Raw genomic sequence first — 16,544 nt, 5'->3', positions numbered from 1 at the left:
ACTCGGCCTAGGGTAGTTTTTTGGGGGAAAAAAAGTGCAGCAGCTGAGGATCATGTCTACCAATGGCACCTAGAGGATGCCAGATAGCACTCTGCTACAGCAAACTTAATGATCGGAAGTGGAACGGGACCTTAAAAGCCAATACCTGATCTATTAACAATGTCTGGATCGGCCCTCGACCCTGAGCCACTGGATCGGATTGAGACAGCCCTAATTTACAAGACTGAACAGTGAGACTGGCAACTGGCTCAGGTGTTAGTATTAGAGGGATGCTGAAAGAAGGAGGTGTGCTTCCAAGGACATGCCTGTGACTGCAAAATATGGAGCTGTGCAGTATTTATGACTCATTACTGTTGATAATATTTCCTCTGTGAATGAACAATAAACATCAAGCAGTGATATTATTATGACTTGTCTGCTGAAGACTTGCGCGGTCCTTGAGCACAGCGCCAAATTTACAGACCTGCATCTGTCTCTTCAGACCATTCACAGCACGAGGGTGTCCAAACGGGGAGGCAATCAAGCTCAGAAAATGACTAGTATTACAGTGCCATAGACATGTGCCAGACACTTCTGCATTTCAGTCAAACAAGTTGCAGTTTCACCAGACATTTTTCAGGGACATAAAGCAGCTTTAGTTTCACGAGCTCCCACTGCGCTGCCACATTCTGATCGCGTGTCACGGTCCCTTGCTGAGAGTTGCTGATGCAACCAGTCACATGGGAGAAGGTGGAACTGCCACAGAACTTGGTGGAAACTCACCGTGGCGAAGGAGAAACTGCAGGATCTCACAAGCACACGAATGTTTGGAGTCAGTAATTGTGTGTAGAAGAAGTAGGCAAGGCCTGGAGAACCCCGTCTGAGAACACATCTGATTTAGCTAATCAGCTCGTTAACAAGGCCTTCCAGAGTTGACGGTGAAGGAAACCACTAAAATGTGAAGGCATGGTGTTCCTGGCATATAAACCACTGGTTTACCCAACAGTATGCAACACAGTACTTTTGGTGTTATGCATTTGAAGCAACATTATGTAGAATTTTGTCCTTAAAATAACAAATTCTTAACAATTTTGATGCTCTTGCGATAGGAAGAATAGTGCAGCTGTTGTTGTTTCCCAGGCTGGGCAGGCAGCTAACTGCACTATGTAACTCTGGTGAAGTGGGCAGGTGCCTGTCAATCCTGTTGACGATAGGTCTTTCAGGCGGGATGTACTCCGGTGATAAACTGGCTAAACTCAGCCTGACAGTAACTGCAGCCTTTGCTTTGTCCAGTGAGCTGTCTGGATAATGACTGAAATGAACCTTCCCGTTTAACAGACCTTTCTCCATCACTCAGTTACTCCTCCTTTGCGTTAACTGCACTATTTTCTTTGTGTTAAATTGAGATCACGTTAACGCGTTATTATTGCATTAACTTCGACAGCCTTGATAAAATCCTACAATATTACTCTACCACCTCAGACTGCATACTTTCTTCACTTTCAGTGACGGCCCTGTCTCTCTCGGCTTGTCCAGAAATGCATGTGTAAAGCATGTCTAGTGAAGGCTCAAATCGTAGGGGGAGCCCAGGAGCAAGGATGGAAGCATAATGCTGCTTTAACTAGGGATGCTCTAGTGACTGAACTGAACTGAAGCCTACAGTTATCATAGCAATACCCCTAAACCACTACAGTTCCCATAATACAATGCAAGTCCAACGGTGTATGGCTTAAAGGTGCAGGCTTGTCACTGTACAGCGAAATGTGTCCTCCGCATTTTACCCATCTGTGGTAGTGAACACACACACTAGTGAGCTAGGGGCAGTGAGTACACACACACACCCACAGCGGTGGGCAGCCAACTCCAGCGCCCGGGGAGCAGAGAGGGTAAAGGGCCTTGTTCAAGGGCCCAACAGTAGCAGCTTGCCGAGCCCAGGAATCGAACCCACAACCCTGTTATCGATAGCCTAGTGCTCTAACCACTGAGCCACCACTGCCCCACTTAAGGATCCCGGGTAGCATGCGCGGTTATGCATAGTAGGGATCATACCATGTCTGCCCCATGTGACTGTGTGACGGAGTTAAACTGCTGATCTTCTGGTCCCAAGTCCGCTACTCTGGCCATGGCTACCCCCTAAAGAGAGTACACATCTCCAGGGACCTGGGGTTGTCGGTTCGATCCTTGCTCTGGTCTCTGTTTGTGAGGAGTTTGGTGTGTTCTCCTTGTATCCGTGTGGGTTTCTTCCAGGTACTTGGTACTTTGCTCCCACCACCCAGAAACACAGTAGGTGGATTAGCCATGCTAAATTGCCTGTGTGGTACCCTGTGAGGGACTACCACCCCAGTCCAGAGGAGGATGGTTACCCATTTTGAGTCTTGGTTCCTCTCAAGCTTTTTCCGCTTGAACTAAGAGAGCTTTCCTGCCACTGTGGCCAATGTAGCCTCAAAAGAGGCTCACGGTCTCCCTCTGTAAATCTGCTTTGTGGACTCATATGTATATTCATATAAATGAATGACTCTTGCATCAGCTAACTGAGTAATGAGAAAAAAGGAGGGACCATCACTCTCTTGGATTATGTTCTGTTGGACTCACAGAAGGCCACAGCATTCAAATTTGCGATCTCCCAATGAAATCTTAACTCCCAATTTCCACTTAAACTTAGTTTTACACTTTAATCAAACAGGCAGCACAAATCTGATTTGAGCTGAGCATGAAATCTGATTTTCTGCAATTTGTACATGGTTTTTGATCTGGTTCAAATCCGATTTGACCAGTCAAATCAATGTGCACTGTTATGTAACCAGTGATGATATGCAAGGACAAGCAACTACAGTCTGACCAAACCAACTGAACCATATTAGTCTTACCCTGCAGAGTGATCACAGCCTTAGGCCACTGGCATCTTGGCACCTATACTACAGGCATGTAGATAGACCACAGAAACCGAACTGGGTTGGGGATCAGATTAATTAACCCTGACTGGTTTCTTTCTTGTGGTGGAGATTACAGCGGGACAGAGCAGGCCACAGCCTGTTTAATCCCTTAAAAAGCCTAAGGACCACCAGTGGGCCGGAAGCGTTATCATCAACTTCTATTACCAAAGGATAGCCCCACCAGCCCCACCAACCCCACCCAGGACAGAATTCCTTATAGTTACCTTAGTGTATAAACAGCCTTGTAGTGATAAGGGGTTAAAACCAATTCAGTTCGTCCTGAATTAAATAAAAAAAGTTGAAAATGATGGTGAAGGTGGAAATAGGACACAGGGTGGACTAATCACAGCTGTACATTCCTATGTGGGACCACCATGCTCAACGATTCAACACAGAAGCATAAACTGGCCTTAATTGCACTACACTATCCCTGGCTTACACCTACACTGGCCTCTAATTACACTGTTGGAGTTATTTTTAATATTTTAATATGAATGAAAATGAATGTGTATTTATGGTAAATGTATACCACCAATACAGCACTGCTATTAAAACATGCTATTTTTTATAATACAATACTGTGACACTGTAATACAGTACAGTAATATACCCAACATGCCCAACTCTACTAGCTCTACTACTCACTACTCACATCTTCGATTAATACAGAGATAAAAAGACTAGATTAAATATTCCTTAATGTTTATGATATTGTTTATTGTAATATTTCTAGAAAAGGAGCAAAATTAGTATCCAGTGCTGAACTCAGTACACTGTGTACCCACTTGTTAGCAGGATTACAGCTTCTTGTCTTCTATAATGATCTTCTCTTGCAATAACCCAGCAGCAAGAGACCATTCTTCAGGACTTGGGCAGAACTGACGGACTCTTCTCTGAAGCTCAGTGCATATGTTTCCATTGAAGTTGAGCTCAGGGGACTGGAATGGTCATAGAAGAAGCTAGATCATTTTCAACATCAGATGTTAAGACATGAACTAATGCTTTGGATCATTGATCCAAAAACAAGGTCCAAAAACAGTTTTAACCTCCTGGCAGAGTCAGACAGCTTTTGTTCTAAAAAGCCCTGGAACAGGATAGCTTGATAGGACAAGTTGCCATGTGTCAAAACATAGTTTTCCAGGCTTTTGGAAGCAAAAAACACAACATCTAAAATCAATCAAATGTCTTTATAGTGGGGAACAGACTGTTGTTGTTTTTTTCTAGTTTTGAATTCTTTGTAGCACCTAGAAAGGTTCACCGTTCACTCTTATTTATAGTCACCCTTACTGATACCTACCAGAGCTCTCCATACCTCAACCCCTTACTGACGCCAACCAGAGCTCTCCATACCTCATTCCCTACTGACGCCAACCAGAGCTCTCCATACCTCAACCCCTACTGACAACAACCAGAGCTCTCCATACCTCAACCCCTACTGACGCCAACCAGAGCTCTCCATACCTCAACCCCTACTGACACCAACCAGAGCTCTCCATACCTCACCCCTACTGACGCCAACCAGAGCTCTCCATACCTCACCCCCTATTGACAACAACCAGAGATCTCCATACCTCACCCCTACTGACGCCTACCAGAGCTCTGGATGAGTATATTTATGATAATTATTCTAACGGTGGTCAGTTATTTCTTTTACCGCATTCTTTTACTGTGTGTATCATTACTGTTGTCATCATGCTTTGGCAGCATTGTCTTTGATATGGTAATTGTAATAAAGATAGCGCAAGCAAGAGAAAGAAAGAGCACACAATTCCTGTGTTTAATAAATGGAGTGTGATTTTGGCAGATAGAAGATATAAAATATAGTGTTCAATATCCTCTCTCTGTGAAAATGACTGGGATGTGAACTTTTTCCAAGAATGGAGTAAACAAGGCATTTTAGATATTAAATCACTTGTAAGTCCACTTGACAGCAGCATCCCCCGAGAAGCTAATTAATGACAGGTGTCATAAATGTTAAGACCAACACCAAAGTTAATTAACACCAAACCACCCCGCAACAGACCAGCGGCGAACTGTGACTTATAGCTAGCTGCTCAATTGGGCTGTAAATATTAAAACTCTATTTGTTTCTGTCCAGTTTAGAAGACAAAGGACCCTCTGAACATTTCTCTGTGAGGAACTCTCAAAAACATATTAATGTCTACCAGTACTCTCCATACCTCAAACATACTGATGTTTACCAGTACTCTTCATACCTCAAACATGCTGATGTCTACCAGTACATTGCCATACCTCACCCCCTACTGATGTCTACCAGTACTCTCCATACCTCACCCCTTACTGATGTCTCCCAGTACTCGCCATACCTCACCCCCTACTGATGTCTACCAGTACTCTCCATAATCAACCTTACTAATGCCTATTACTACTCTCCACACTCAATCCCTACTGATCTCAACCAGTACTCGGAATACCTCAACTTCACTGACCCCTACCAGTACTCTCTATAGTCAATCTTACTAAGCCCTAGCAGTATTCTCCATACCTCAACCCTACTGACCCCTACATCACTCTCTGTAACTCAACCCGTACTAACCCTTACCAGTACTCTCAATAACACATCCCTGCAGATCACTTCCAGAACTTTTCCCACCTGAGCACTGCAGCTAATGCTATTTATGCTGGGCGCTGGGGTGGCCCAAAACCCCACCCCACCCCAACTTTGAAACCAGGAATCACTATATTTCTAATGGTTCAAAATAAAAAGCCAATAAAAACATTAGAAGATGTAACTCCTCTTGCAACTCAGTGCCTCTTATAATACAGTGTGAACCTAAAGCGGTATGTTCTTTAGCTAACTCTGAAGAATCCAACAGAAATGTAAAACATTGTCATGGAGTCCTGACAATTTTCACAGTTAGAGGCTGTTTACAATCACCAATAAATTGATGTATTATACAAGCAGTGAAAAATGCCAAATTCAAGTTGATTTAACTTTGAAGTGAGTCTCAAATCAATATGAACTCAAACCAAAGGTTAATCCAGCAATAGAGTTTCTTTAAAAGACAGTGTAAGACATTCTCAACACTTCCCAAAACATTCCTTTGGGTTTTGTTGTAACTGCTAAAAAATATATTTGGTGTGAGGAGACCAAATGTAGCTCATTCAGTGTAGCTCAGGGGACACAGCTAACTGGAAAGTTGAAAAAATACAGATCAATACATCAAGGCTAGCTAACCAGCCTGGTCAAGAATGGACACCCCACCAGGGGGGAGCATGCTGCTGAAAGAGCAAGAAAAAGAGAAACTGCATAAAAAGTATTCACATGACACTTGTTGTTCTCGATGCAGCCTCATAAACCATTTCCACCCAAATAAGAAAACATAATGACAACAACTGGGAGAAGTAAACCATGATGGCTGGCTAGACAGAGAGAGAGGGAGAAAACTATACAACATTTTGAACTTTACTTACCCTGTTTACCTACAACACTAAACATTACTCCAAGCCATATTATTCTTCCAACCCTAACCCTAACTCCAAACCCTTGGGCTCTTTCCCAAATCCTTGAAACTTAAATGCACAGCATAAAGCTCTCCCAACCCTAAACCCAATTCCAAACTCTATGGTTCTTCCAACCCTAACCCTAAATCCAAACCCTGTAGCCCTCTAAACTCTAAACTCTAGGACTATTCCAAACCTTTTGGACCAGCTAAAGGGGTATAAAGCCCCCCAGCACTGAGCTGTGGAGCAGTGGAAGAACTCCAGAATGATGGTTGGTGCTCCATCCAGTACTTTTAAGATGAGTTGAAGAGATCCTGACCTCACCAACACTCTTGTCTTATCCTGACAGCAACGCTCCATAATAATCTAGTAGAAATCCTTCTTTCATGGACAGTCTTTTTTGATACTACAGGTGAACGAACAGGTGACCCAATACTTTTGTCCATTTAAAACAACTGCCAACACTGGCCAGATCCAGAAATGAACAAAAATTACATCATGGCCTTTTCTCTTATTTCAAATTAAGCAGGCGTTGTGGATCGGACGAGGACGATGTTTTGTCGTTGTTGGACAGTTTTAGAGTTAGTAATCTGTAACTTTGTTTACATACTGCAGGGTGTACTGACTACCTCAGGGGGCGCTACCAAACTTTTATCATACCATGAGATTATACCGTAACTTTTGTGTATCGTCACACTCAACAAAAATCAGGATCAGGACGAACTCTCCAACCATTACAATCTCTATTACCACATGAACACAGTAGGTAAAGTCCTCATTCAAATGAGCTTTGGGGGCATGTACTCTTTGGGCACTGCTCTGTGGGCAGTGGTGGCTCAGCGGTTAGAGCTCCAGGCTATTGATAACAGGGTTGTGGGTTCAATATCTGGGTGAATGCATTCATCAAACAGAAACTTAAATGCACAGCATAAAGCTCTCCCAACCCTAAACCCAATTCCAAACCCTATGGTTCTTCAAACCCTAACCCTAAACCTAGCTCCAAACCATGTAGCGCTCTAAACTCTATGGCTATTCCAAATCGTTTGGACCAGACCTGAAGAACTCATGGAGAACTGCTCTCAGGATTCAGCTCCGAATGAAAGTATGGTGGGAAGACTGAGAATTCAATAAGTCAAATATGCATTATCTGCTTTGTCACATATTGAATATTTCATGAAGCACTCTCTCACGTTTTACAATGGCTTAATTAAAAACAACATAGCTGGCTCAAGAGACCAGTAACACAGAGACAAGCAAAACACACTTTAAAAAAAGTGCTGGTCAGCTCAACAGCTCTAGCCCAGCTCTCATTTCAGTGAGTGTGAATCAGCGCTTCCTCCTTATTTCTTCTCTCAGCTCCCAGTTCAGAAAACAAACTAACAAACAAGCAAAAAAAAAACAACTTTATTTCGGTGAGCAGGACGACGTGGCTGCACCGACCAATTTCTAGGCCAATCTCACAAATCACTGAACCACCTTTCGCACATTTGTCCAGTCCGGTGCAAAAGCCAGGGAACACGCTTCATTCATTTTTAACAACACTCAGACAGGGAGGTAATATAAACTACATGTCCAAATGTCTGTGGACACCCCTTTTAGTGAATGAATTCAACTACTTCAAGTTGTGCCCATTGCTCATACATATGTGCAAATGCACACATACACAACTTGTCTAGTCCCTGTAGAGAAGTACTGCCAATAGAATAAGACTCTCTGGAGCAAATAAACATCATGAACCTATTGGCACCATGCTGCCTAATGCCAGGTGTGGGCTAGAGGGGTATAAAGCCCCCCAGCATTGAGCTGTGGAGCAGTGGAAGAACTGTGTTCTCCGGAATGATGGTTGGTGCCCCATCCAGTACTTTTAGGATGAGTTGAGGAGATCCTGACCTCACAAACACTCCGCGCTGTTCTTATCCTAACAGCAACACTCCATAATAATCTAGTAGGAAGTCTTCTTCCATGGAGTCGAGACAGTTACTTCACCAAAAGCAGGATCAACTCTTTTTTAATACTACTGAAAGAGCAGGTGTCCCAAAACTTTTGTCCATTTAAAACAACTGCCAACACTGGCCAGATCCAGAAATGAACAAAAATGACATTCTGGCCTTTTCTCTTATTTCAAATTAAGCAGGCGTTGTGGATCGGACGAGGACGGTGTGTTGTCGATGTTGGACAGTTTTAGAGTTAGTAGTCTGTAACTCCTTGAATATGGTAATGTTTACATACTGCAGGGTGTACTGACTACCTCAGGGGGGGCGCTATACAGCACCAGGTGTATGAAACTATAACTTGCACAACAACAAAATACATAAAAGGTTGGGTAACCTAGGTTAGGTGGTTTTGATGCTATTTTTTTTAAGCTATGGACCGAAGTTTTATCATACCGTGAAATTATACCGTGAATTTTGTGTATTGTCACACTCAACAAAAATCAGGATACACGCAGAAGAACTCACCAACCATTACAACCTCTATTACCACATGAACACAGTAGGTAAAGTCCTCATTCACATGGTATTCGGGTCATTTCTCTGTAGGCAGTGGTGTCTCAGCGGTTGGAGCTCCAGGCTATTAATAACAGGGTTGTGAGTTCAATACCCGGGCTCGGAAAGCTGCCACTGTTGGGCCCCTGAGCAAGGTAATGGCTGCCCACCGCTCTGGGCATGTGTGCTCATTGTCCACTGTGTCTGTGTGTGTGTGTATATGTGTGTGTTTACTGCACGTCAGAAGCCAAACTAGTGGAGAACATGATCATATATTCTGGTCTTTTTCACATTCTGCTCTGTACCATTGTATTGGGATTGACCATGTTGTCCTCTCTCCTCCCCGAGAAATTACAGGCTGAAGTTCAGTACCTACTGTTTTTCAGGGATCTCAGGGGTGCTCGTATAATTGACTGTCCAAACAGGACGGCCATAAGGACAAACATAAGGACAATAAAAGCCCAGCTGGGCAGAAGGAACGTGTACCCCTGGTACTCACAGCACAAAACCTTGATGCAGATGGCGTGCAGGTTGTTTTCGGCGCGGATGAGGGTCCGCATGCCGATGACGAAGAGGTTTCCGAAGCAGGTGATGAAAGCCATCACCCACACCGACACTCGCAGGATCACACTGGCCAGGAGGTCCTCGAAGGATGAAATGCCGTCGGAGTTGGGCTTGCACTTCCGCACGTGTGGTGCATAAGAGCAGTACTGGAACTTTTTGAAGTATCTGGGGAAATGATAATAGGACAGTTGACATGCAGCTGGTTTACTATTATTGAAGGACTCCATGGACCTTCTCCGATATGAGAGGAGACTGCAGCGGTCAGACTGATTTTTCAATCAGACTCAGAGCAGTAGAAATGTCAATCTAATCATTTGACGTCCAAACGAGCGGTAATTTGAGCACAGCACTGTTATTTTATATATAATTTGTTATTATTTACAGAACATGAAGAAGAAGAGATGCACCAGTCCACCCTCATATCCCCAGTCTTCTCCAAAGGTACTGGAACAGCAAAGCCAATTCTTCTGGTTTTGCTCTACAGCACAAGATTGAGAAGATACGTAAGAATTTTAGCTTTAGTTTCCTTCTATTACCATCTATATTCTTAAAAATATAGGTGCTTCAAATGGCTCTTGGAGTGATGCCATAGCACCATTTTTGGTTCCAAAATAAACCACTATAGCATCCATAAAGACCCTTTTTTTAAATAGAGATGTGAGTAACTTCATGTAAAGGTTTTGTTTTTTTTACCAATCTAAGCTTTTTTAACACTCACACATCACATATATCCTTCATATAACCTTCAACGCTACATGGAAAAAAGTACTGGGACACCGGCTAATTCATTGTTTCTTCTGAAATCAGTGGTAATAAAATGATTTAATCCTGCTCTTGTTAGAGTAACTGTCTCTACTGTCCAGAAAAAGGCAAAGAATTTAATTGCATTCAGCGACAAGAGCATTAGTGAGGTCAGGGTGTTGGATGATGATGATCACCACTTCACCTCATTCCCAACTCCTCCACTTATCCCAAAAGTATTGGATGGAGCACCACAATTCCACTGCTCCACAGCTCAATGCTGGGGGGCTTTATACCCCTCTATAGCACACACCTGGCATTAGGCAGCATGGTGCCAATAGGTTAGTGGTTATCTGCTCTAGAGAGTCCTATTCTATCGTCAGTACTTCTCCACAGGGTCTAGATAAACAGCTTCAGCAATAGGTGCAAATTATTTACTTAAACATCTCAGTTTGATCAACAATACATATTGAGTTTTATTCCATACACCACCGTGTAAAACTACAGAAATTCTCTGTACCTCAACACCCCATTCTATCACATGATGTCTCCAGACTGGAAGGCTTCCGACAATGGAGCTCTACACCCTTGCTGGGATTTGAACTTGGGAGTTAGGGATGGTTTCCTAGACAGGGATTAAGCCTAGTCCTAGACTACACAGCATACTGGATATACACTGCCCATTAAAAGGACAAGGTAGTCCAGGACTAGGCTTAATCTGGAAAACTGCCCATGATCATCTCACACTTGATGAGCAGCAGTTAGACTGTAGGGCCGGTCTACAGCTGTGAAATTACACTACATAAAGACACGGTTCTGAGGAAATTTAGCTTTAGAAATGTACATGGTGTCACAGATTTAGAGTGGAGCAACTGTCTAACTGCCTGCTTATAGAGAGACAGGAGATCATGGGTATGAATCCTATCTCCACCACAGTCCTCCACTGTCAGGATATTATATAGAGAGCAGGAAGGCCTCCTGTCATGTGATGTTTTTGAGGCTCAACTTAATATGGATTGTAGACCAAACTGAGATGCAGGAGTAGAAAATGTGAGTTAGGAGATCTTTAGACTGAACTAAGCCGAGTTAACTCAAGAATTGCTTGGTAATCAGTTACTGTTTTGTTGAATGTTGGCCTGACGTTCCCATTTTAACAGTGTATGCTTTTTCTCCCAAAGCCTTGCTCCCAAGGCCAAGCCCAGTGGACTGTCCGTTGTGGACGCTGTTTGTGAGGTCAGTGTGTTTGGGTTTTTCCTCACAGTTTCGGTCATCATCTGCTGTTTGTTGTTGGTACACCAGTGGTTTTTGATTCACTTAGGTGTGTGCCGTTAAAAGGAAAGCATTCACAGCAGCTAATGACAGGAAAGCGTGAGTCACTGGTTGTTCTCTGTAAACAAATCTGGTTTCTGCTAAATCTGTCATGTTTATGGAGCTTCTCTATTTACACTCCTCCATCAAAAAGCAAATGAGCTAAAGATCCATTTTTAATCCACATTTACACACGTCACTCATCCACTTATTCAGCTCTGCACAGTTTAGTGCTGTTCCAGCTCTCAACACACCTGATTCAACATCAGCTAATTAAGAAGTCCCTCTTGAGTTGAAGTAGATGTGTTAGAGTCGGGAACACGCTACAACACGTAGAGCACAGAACCTCCTGTACCGCAGGGAAGCTCTGGAAACATGGGGATGTACACACTATTAAAAAGGAAGTTTGGTTGTATACTATAAGGACTGACATCTTGGCAAGTGGAAACGCCTTAAACCAGCTAATAAAGCTAATAGATTTCTGTAATGATATTTTGTATTTGTTTTAATCCATTGGATCATATTTGTTTTATTTACATTTTGCTTGTTTCAATACACATTTCATTTCAAAAATAGGCACAATTACCCACCACTAACATTCAATTAATGATGAATGTTTTACTGAATTATTCAGAATCTGAATTTAATGGATAATTCAGAATACATCATGAATTATTCAGTAACTATTATGAAGTATTTAGTATCTACTATGAAACATACAGTACCCACTAGATAATTATTCCACATCCACTATGAAGTATTCAGTAACTACTATGGATTATTTAGTGCCCACTATAAGGTATTCAGTATCTACTATGAAATATACAGTACCCACTGGATAATTCTCCAGTAACCACTGTGGATTATTGAGCACCCACTATAAGGTATTCTGTATGCATTATGAATTATTTAGTATCTATTCCAATTATCAGTATCCACTGTATATTATTCAGTAATTACTATGAATAATTCAGTGCCCACTATAAATTATTTAGTTACAATATGAATTATTTTGCACCCACAATAAGGTATTCAGTAACCACTATGAATTATTCAGTAACTACTATGAATTATGCAGTAACTACTATGGATTATTTAGTAACCACTATGGATTATTCAGTAACCACTATGGATTATTCAGTAACCACTATGAAATATTCAGTACCTACTACAAATCATTCAGTAACTACTATGAAATATTCAGTAACTACTATGAAATATTCAGTACCTACTATGGATTATTCAGTACCTACTATGGATTATTCAGTAACTACTATGAATTATTCAGTAACTACTATGAAATATTCAGTAACTACTATGGATTATTCAGTACCTACTATAAATTATTCAGTAACTCAGTACTATGAAATATTCATTGTCTACTATGTGGTACTGAGTCCCCTCTATAAATTATTTTAGCATCTACAATTATTTATTTGGTATTTATGAATTATCCAGAGTTTTGCAATTTTACATTATATATCTACATAATTACATAAGACGAAATAAACCAGATTAAATAATTAGTGGAATGCATCATTTATTGTCTAATAGTTATGATTCCTCTTGCTTTAATATCAGTGTCAGGTGAATTAGATGAGGCCTGATCTTTCACAAACGTGGTGCTCAGATCAGTTACCGCAGGTGTCAGCCTGTTTCACCTGCTGTTCCAGATTCAGAATTGTTGATTTTGCTGGTCAGCCCGAGTGTCACAGTGTCCCATCATATCCAGTCACACTCAGACCCCCTACAATTGTCACGCTGGAATGTGTAAGTGTCAGGGGTGTGTTCTGCATGGGCATGAAACACAACGTCAGTGAAAGAGTGGACTAAAATAGACAGCAACTCTCATGGGGGAGACGGGTGTTATTCTTACCTGACTGGACTGACATTGGTAATAAGGCAAGAGGAGACATAACAGACACAATCAAAATACAAATCTTGCTCATTGAGCCCCAGCTCGATTTGTCAACATTAAATACCTAATATTCAGCACATACTATTTGTTTTTGTATCTCTTAATTATTCAGTAACTAGTAATTCAGTAATTATTTAGCCCTTACTAAGTATTCATTAGCTACAAATTATTTTATATGTATTAATCATCAGTATCTACAAAACATTCAATAAGAAATAATTATTTAATACATACTAATTATTCAGTATTCACTAATTATTCAGTATCTACCAAATATCTACCAAATTTAAGTACTGTGTTTAGTTCCTACTAATTATTAAGCAACTCCCAATTATTTACTGTCTACTAATTATTCTGTATCTAGTTATTCCGTACCAATTATTCAGTATTTTTTAATGATTCAGTATTTTCTAATTATTTTGTGCCTACTAATTATCCAGTATCTAATATTTCAGTACCTACTACTTATTTAGTACACACTAATTATTCAGTATGTACAAGTTATTCAGCCTCTACTAATTATTTAGTATCAAGTTATTCAGTACCTACTAATTATTCAGTATCTACTAATTATTCATATCTTATATTTCAGTACCTACTTATTTTTGTACACGCCAATTATTAAGTACCTACTAATTATTCAGTCCAAACTAATTATTTGGTGCCTACTAATTATTCAGTATCTAATTATTCAGTCCCTACTACTTATTGAGTACACATTAATTATTTAGTACTTACTAATTATTCAGTATGTACAAATTATTCAGTATCTACTATAAAACTAATTTAACTTGTTGAATGAAGGGTTTCGGGCTGAAGGGGTTAATAAGACATTTCAGTGAAAATCAGTGCATGACCAGGTAAGAACAGATATAGGAAATATCTACATGTAGGAAAGGTTCTTCATGGGCTGGAACATGCGGGTTTCGATGTTTGGGATTTCCACACCTTCCAGGCCCCTGTGAAAGACAGCAGCATCTCAGTACTGGGCATCTGTTTTGCAGCCTGGCTAGCAGCTATGAGCTCCGGCACACTCAGGGCTTGACCTGCACAGAGACCGGCCTGCCGTCTCATTTTAATGGTCAGTCAGCTCGGCAGAAAAAAAAGAAAAAAGCTCACGCATCGATCACAGCGCTGGCCTTCATCTCTTGAGAAAAAGTTTCTGTAATAACAGATCATCTCTATCATAACACATTCGTCATCTCTGCCGGAACACCACGAAAATACAGACAGAGCTTACAGGAGGTTAAACATAACTTAGAAAGGTCAAAAAATATTTTGGACCATTCTATTGGTTCATTCATCATGTTAACACAAAGGGCAGCTGGTGGGAGCAAATGGGTAGAAAACTGAAATGGAATAAAGGTGAGAAAATGAAAGAAAGTGCAGTTATAAAGCGTTCAATGTTATACAAGTTCTATATATATATATATATAATAAAAGTGTCAATTGGTTAAATTAAATTTTGATGAATTAGATAAGAATAAAGGGAAAAGGTGTCTTAAATGTGTTTATCTTAAATTTATACTAGTATAAAAGAAGTATAAAAGTATAAAAGATTTTTTTTCCTTCAAAAAATATTGTTAACAAGTTTGCTCTGAAGAAACTTTTAAGATCAGTAATTAGTAATCGCTAATCAGTGCTCTAAAAAAAATGAAAATAACGAAATATTTCCCTATCTTACAATGCCAAAATTAATGTGTAATTTAACACATAGTGTTTTTCCTCTATTAATGAAAAGAAATAGAAAGAAATAAAAAATTGATTTACAAACAATATACAAAAAACTTTATATACAAGAAAACCTACTTAAGAAAATATTTCATAACTATGAGATTTCTTTTCAAGATTTGCATTTAAGAACCTTGGGCCTCATCCACAAAGATCTTCCTAAGAATTAAAAAAAAAAACTAATCGTAAACTAAACAAATTCCAAATAAGAAAACACTGCTGAAGGTCAGAATCTTTGTGAAAATGGTGTGAGTGGCTTTTAAAAAGAAACATTCTTAAAGTTTTTGTTCTTAGAAAAGCTTTTGTGCATCCTAACTTATTGTTTGTTTGCTTTTTGCATAATTCAGCTACTGAGATGTAAATGAGATGTAATTCAGTAATTCAGAATAGGTTTGGAATCATTCTGTCGTTCAACGCCCTGCAAGTCTTCAAAACCCTTTCTCAAACCTGTGGTAAAAGTGCCTCAAGCATCAGGCAGTATATTAGTCACCATCTGATAAAATACCCTTCTGTAGGGGAGCAAATACAAAAACTCCATTTGCATTCATAAATTTATGTAAAAAGGTAAAGTGTCGTATTTTATTGTCATTTGTAAGGTGCCAAACAGGGTCAGACGCTCACAGATGTAAAATACAAAGGAGGCTTTACTAGAATAAGCATTAGCCCAAGTTCGTGGTCGAAAAACAAGCCAAGGTCAGTTCCAAAAGACAAACGCACAAACATCACGCGGTGCAAACAGCCTAAAACATAGTACAAAATACAAGCAAGTCCTGATCCAGAAACCAAAACACAGGTAAATAATATATACAGTGAGTCCAAGAAGTATTTGATCCCTTGCTGATTTTCTTTGTTTGCCCACTAATAAAGACACTATCCTTCTGCACTTTTAATGGTAGATATATTCTAACATGGAGAGACAGAATATCAAGACAAAAATCCAGAATATAATTTTAAAGAATATATTTTAATTAATTTGTATTTCAATGAGGAAAATAAGTATTTGATCCCTCTTGCCAAACACACTCAATACTTAGTGGCAAAGCCTTTGTTTGCAAGCACAGCGGTGAGACGTTTGTTGTAGTTAACCACAAGTTTAGCACACACACCAGGGGGAATTTTGGCCCACTCTTCTTTGCAGATCCTCTCTAAATCATGAAGGTTGGTGGGCTGTCGCTTGGCAACTCTGACCTTCAGCTCCCTCCATAGATTTTCGATCGGATTGAGGTCTGGCGACTGGCTGGGCCACTCCATGACCTTAATGTGATTTTTCTTGAGCCAATCCTTTGTTGCCTTTGCTGTATGTTTAGGGTCGTTATCATGTTGGAAGACCCAACCACGGCCCATTTTCAGATCCCTGGCAGAGGGGAGGAGGTTGTCCCTCAGGATTGTGCGGTACATGGCTCCATCCATCTTCCCAGT

At 40.5% G+C, this 16,544-nt stretch overlaps 1 protein-coding gene across 1 annotated transcript in view; it reads right to left on the bottom strand.

Annotated features, from left to right (window-relative positions):
• Positions 1–16,544, bottom strand: part of rxfp2b (relaxin family peptide receptor 2b) — an 82,902-nt gene that overhangs the window by 10,164 nt on the left and 56,194 nt on the right. The window contains exons 14-15 of the mRNA XM_072691486.1: positions 14,282–14,353; positions 9,363–9,592 (exon numbers count right to left, since the gene is read on the bottom strand). Coding sequence (XP_072547587.1) covers positions 9,363–9,592; positions 14,282–14,353 — 302 coding nt within the window. The remainder of the gene's footprint in view (positions 1–9,362; positions 9,593–14,281; positions 14,354–16,544) is intronic.

This window comes from Salminus brasiliensis, chromosome 11 (assembly GCF_030463535.1).
Source record: "Salminus brasiliensis chromosome 11, fSalBra1.hap2, whole genome shotgun sequence".
Taxonomy (NCBI): Eukaryota; Metazoa; Chordata; class Actinopteri; order Characiformes; family Bryconidae; genus Salminus; species Salminus brasiliensis.
This window is presented reverse-complemented; position numbering and strand designations above follow the sequence as displayed.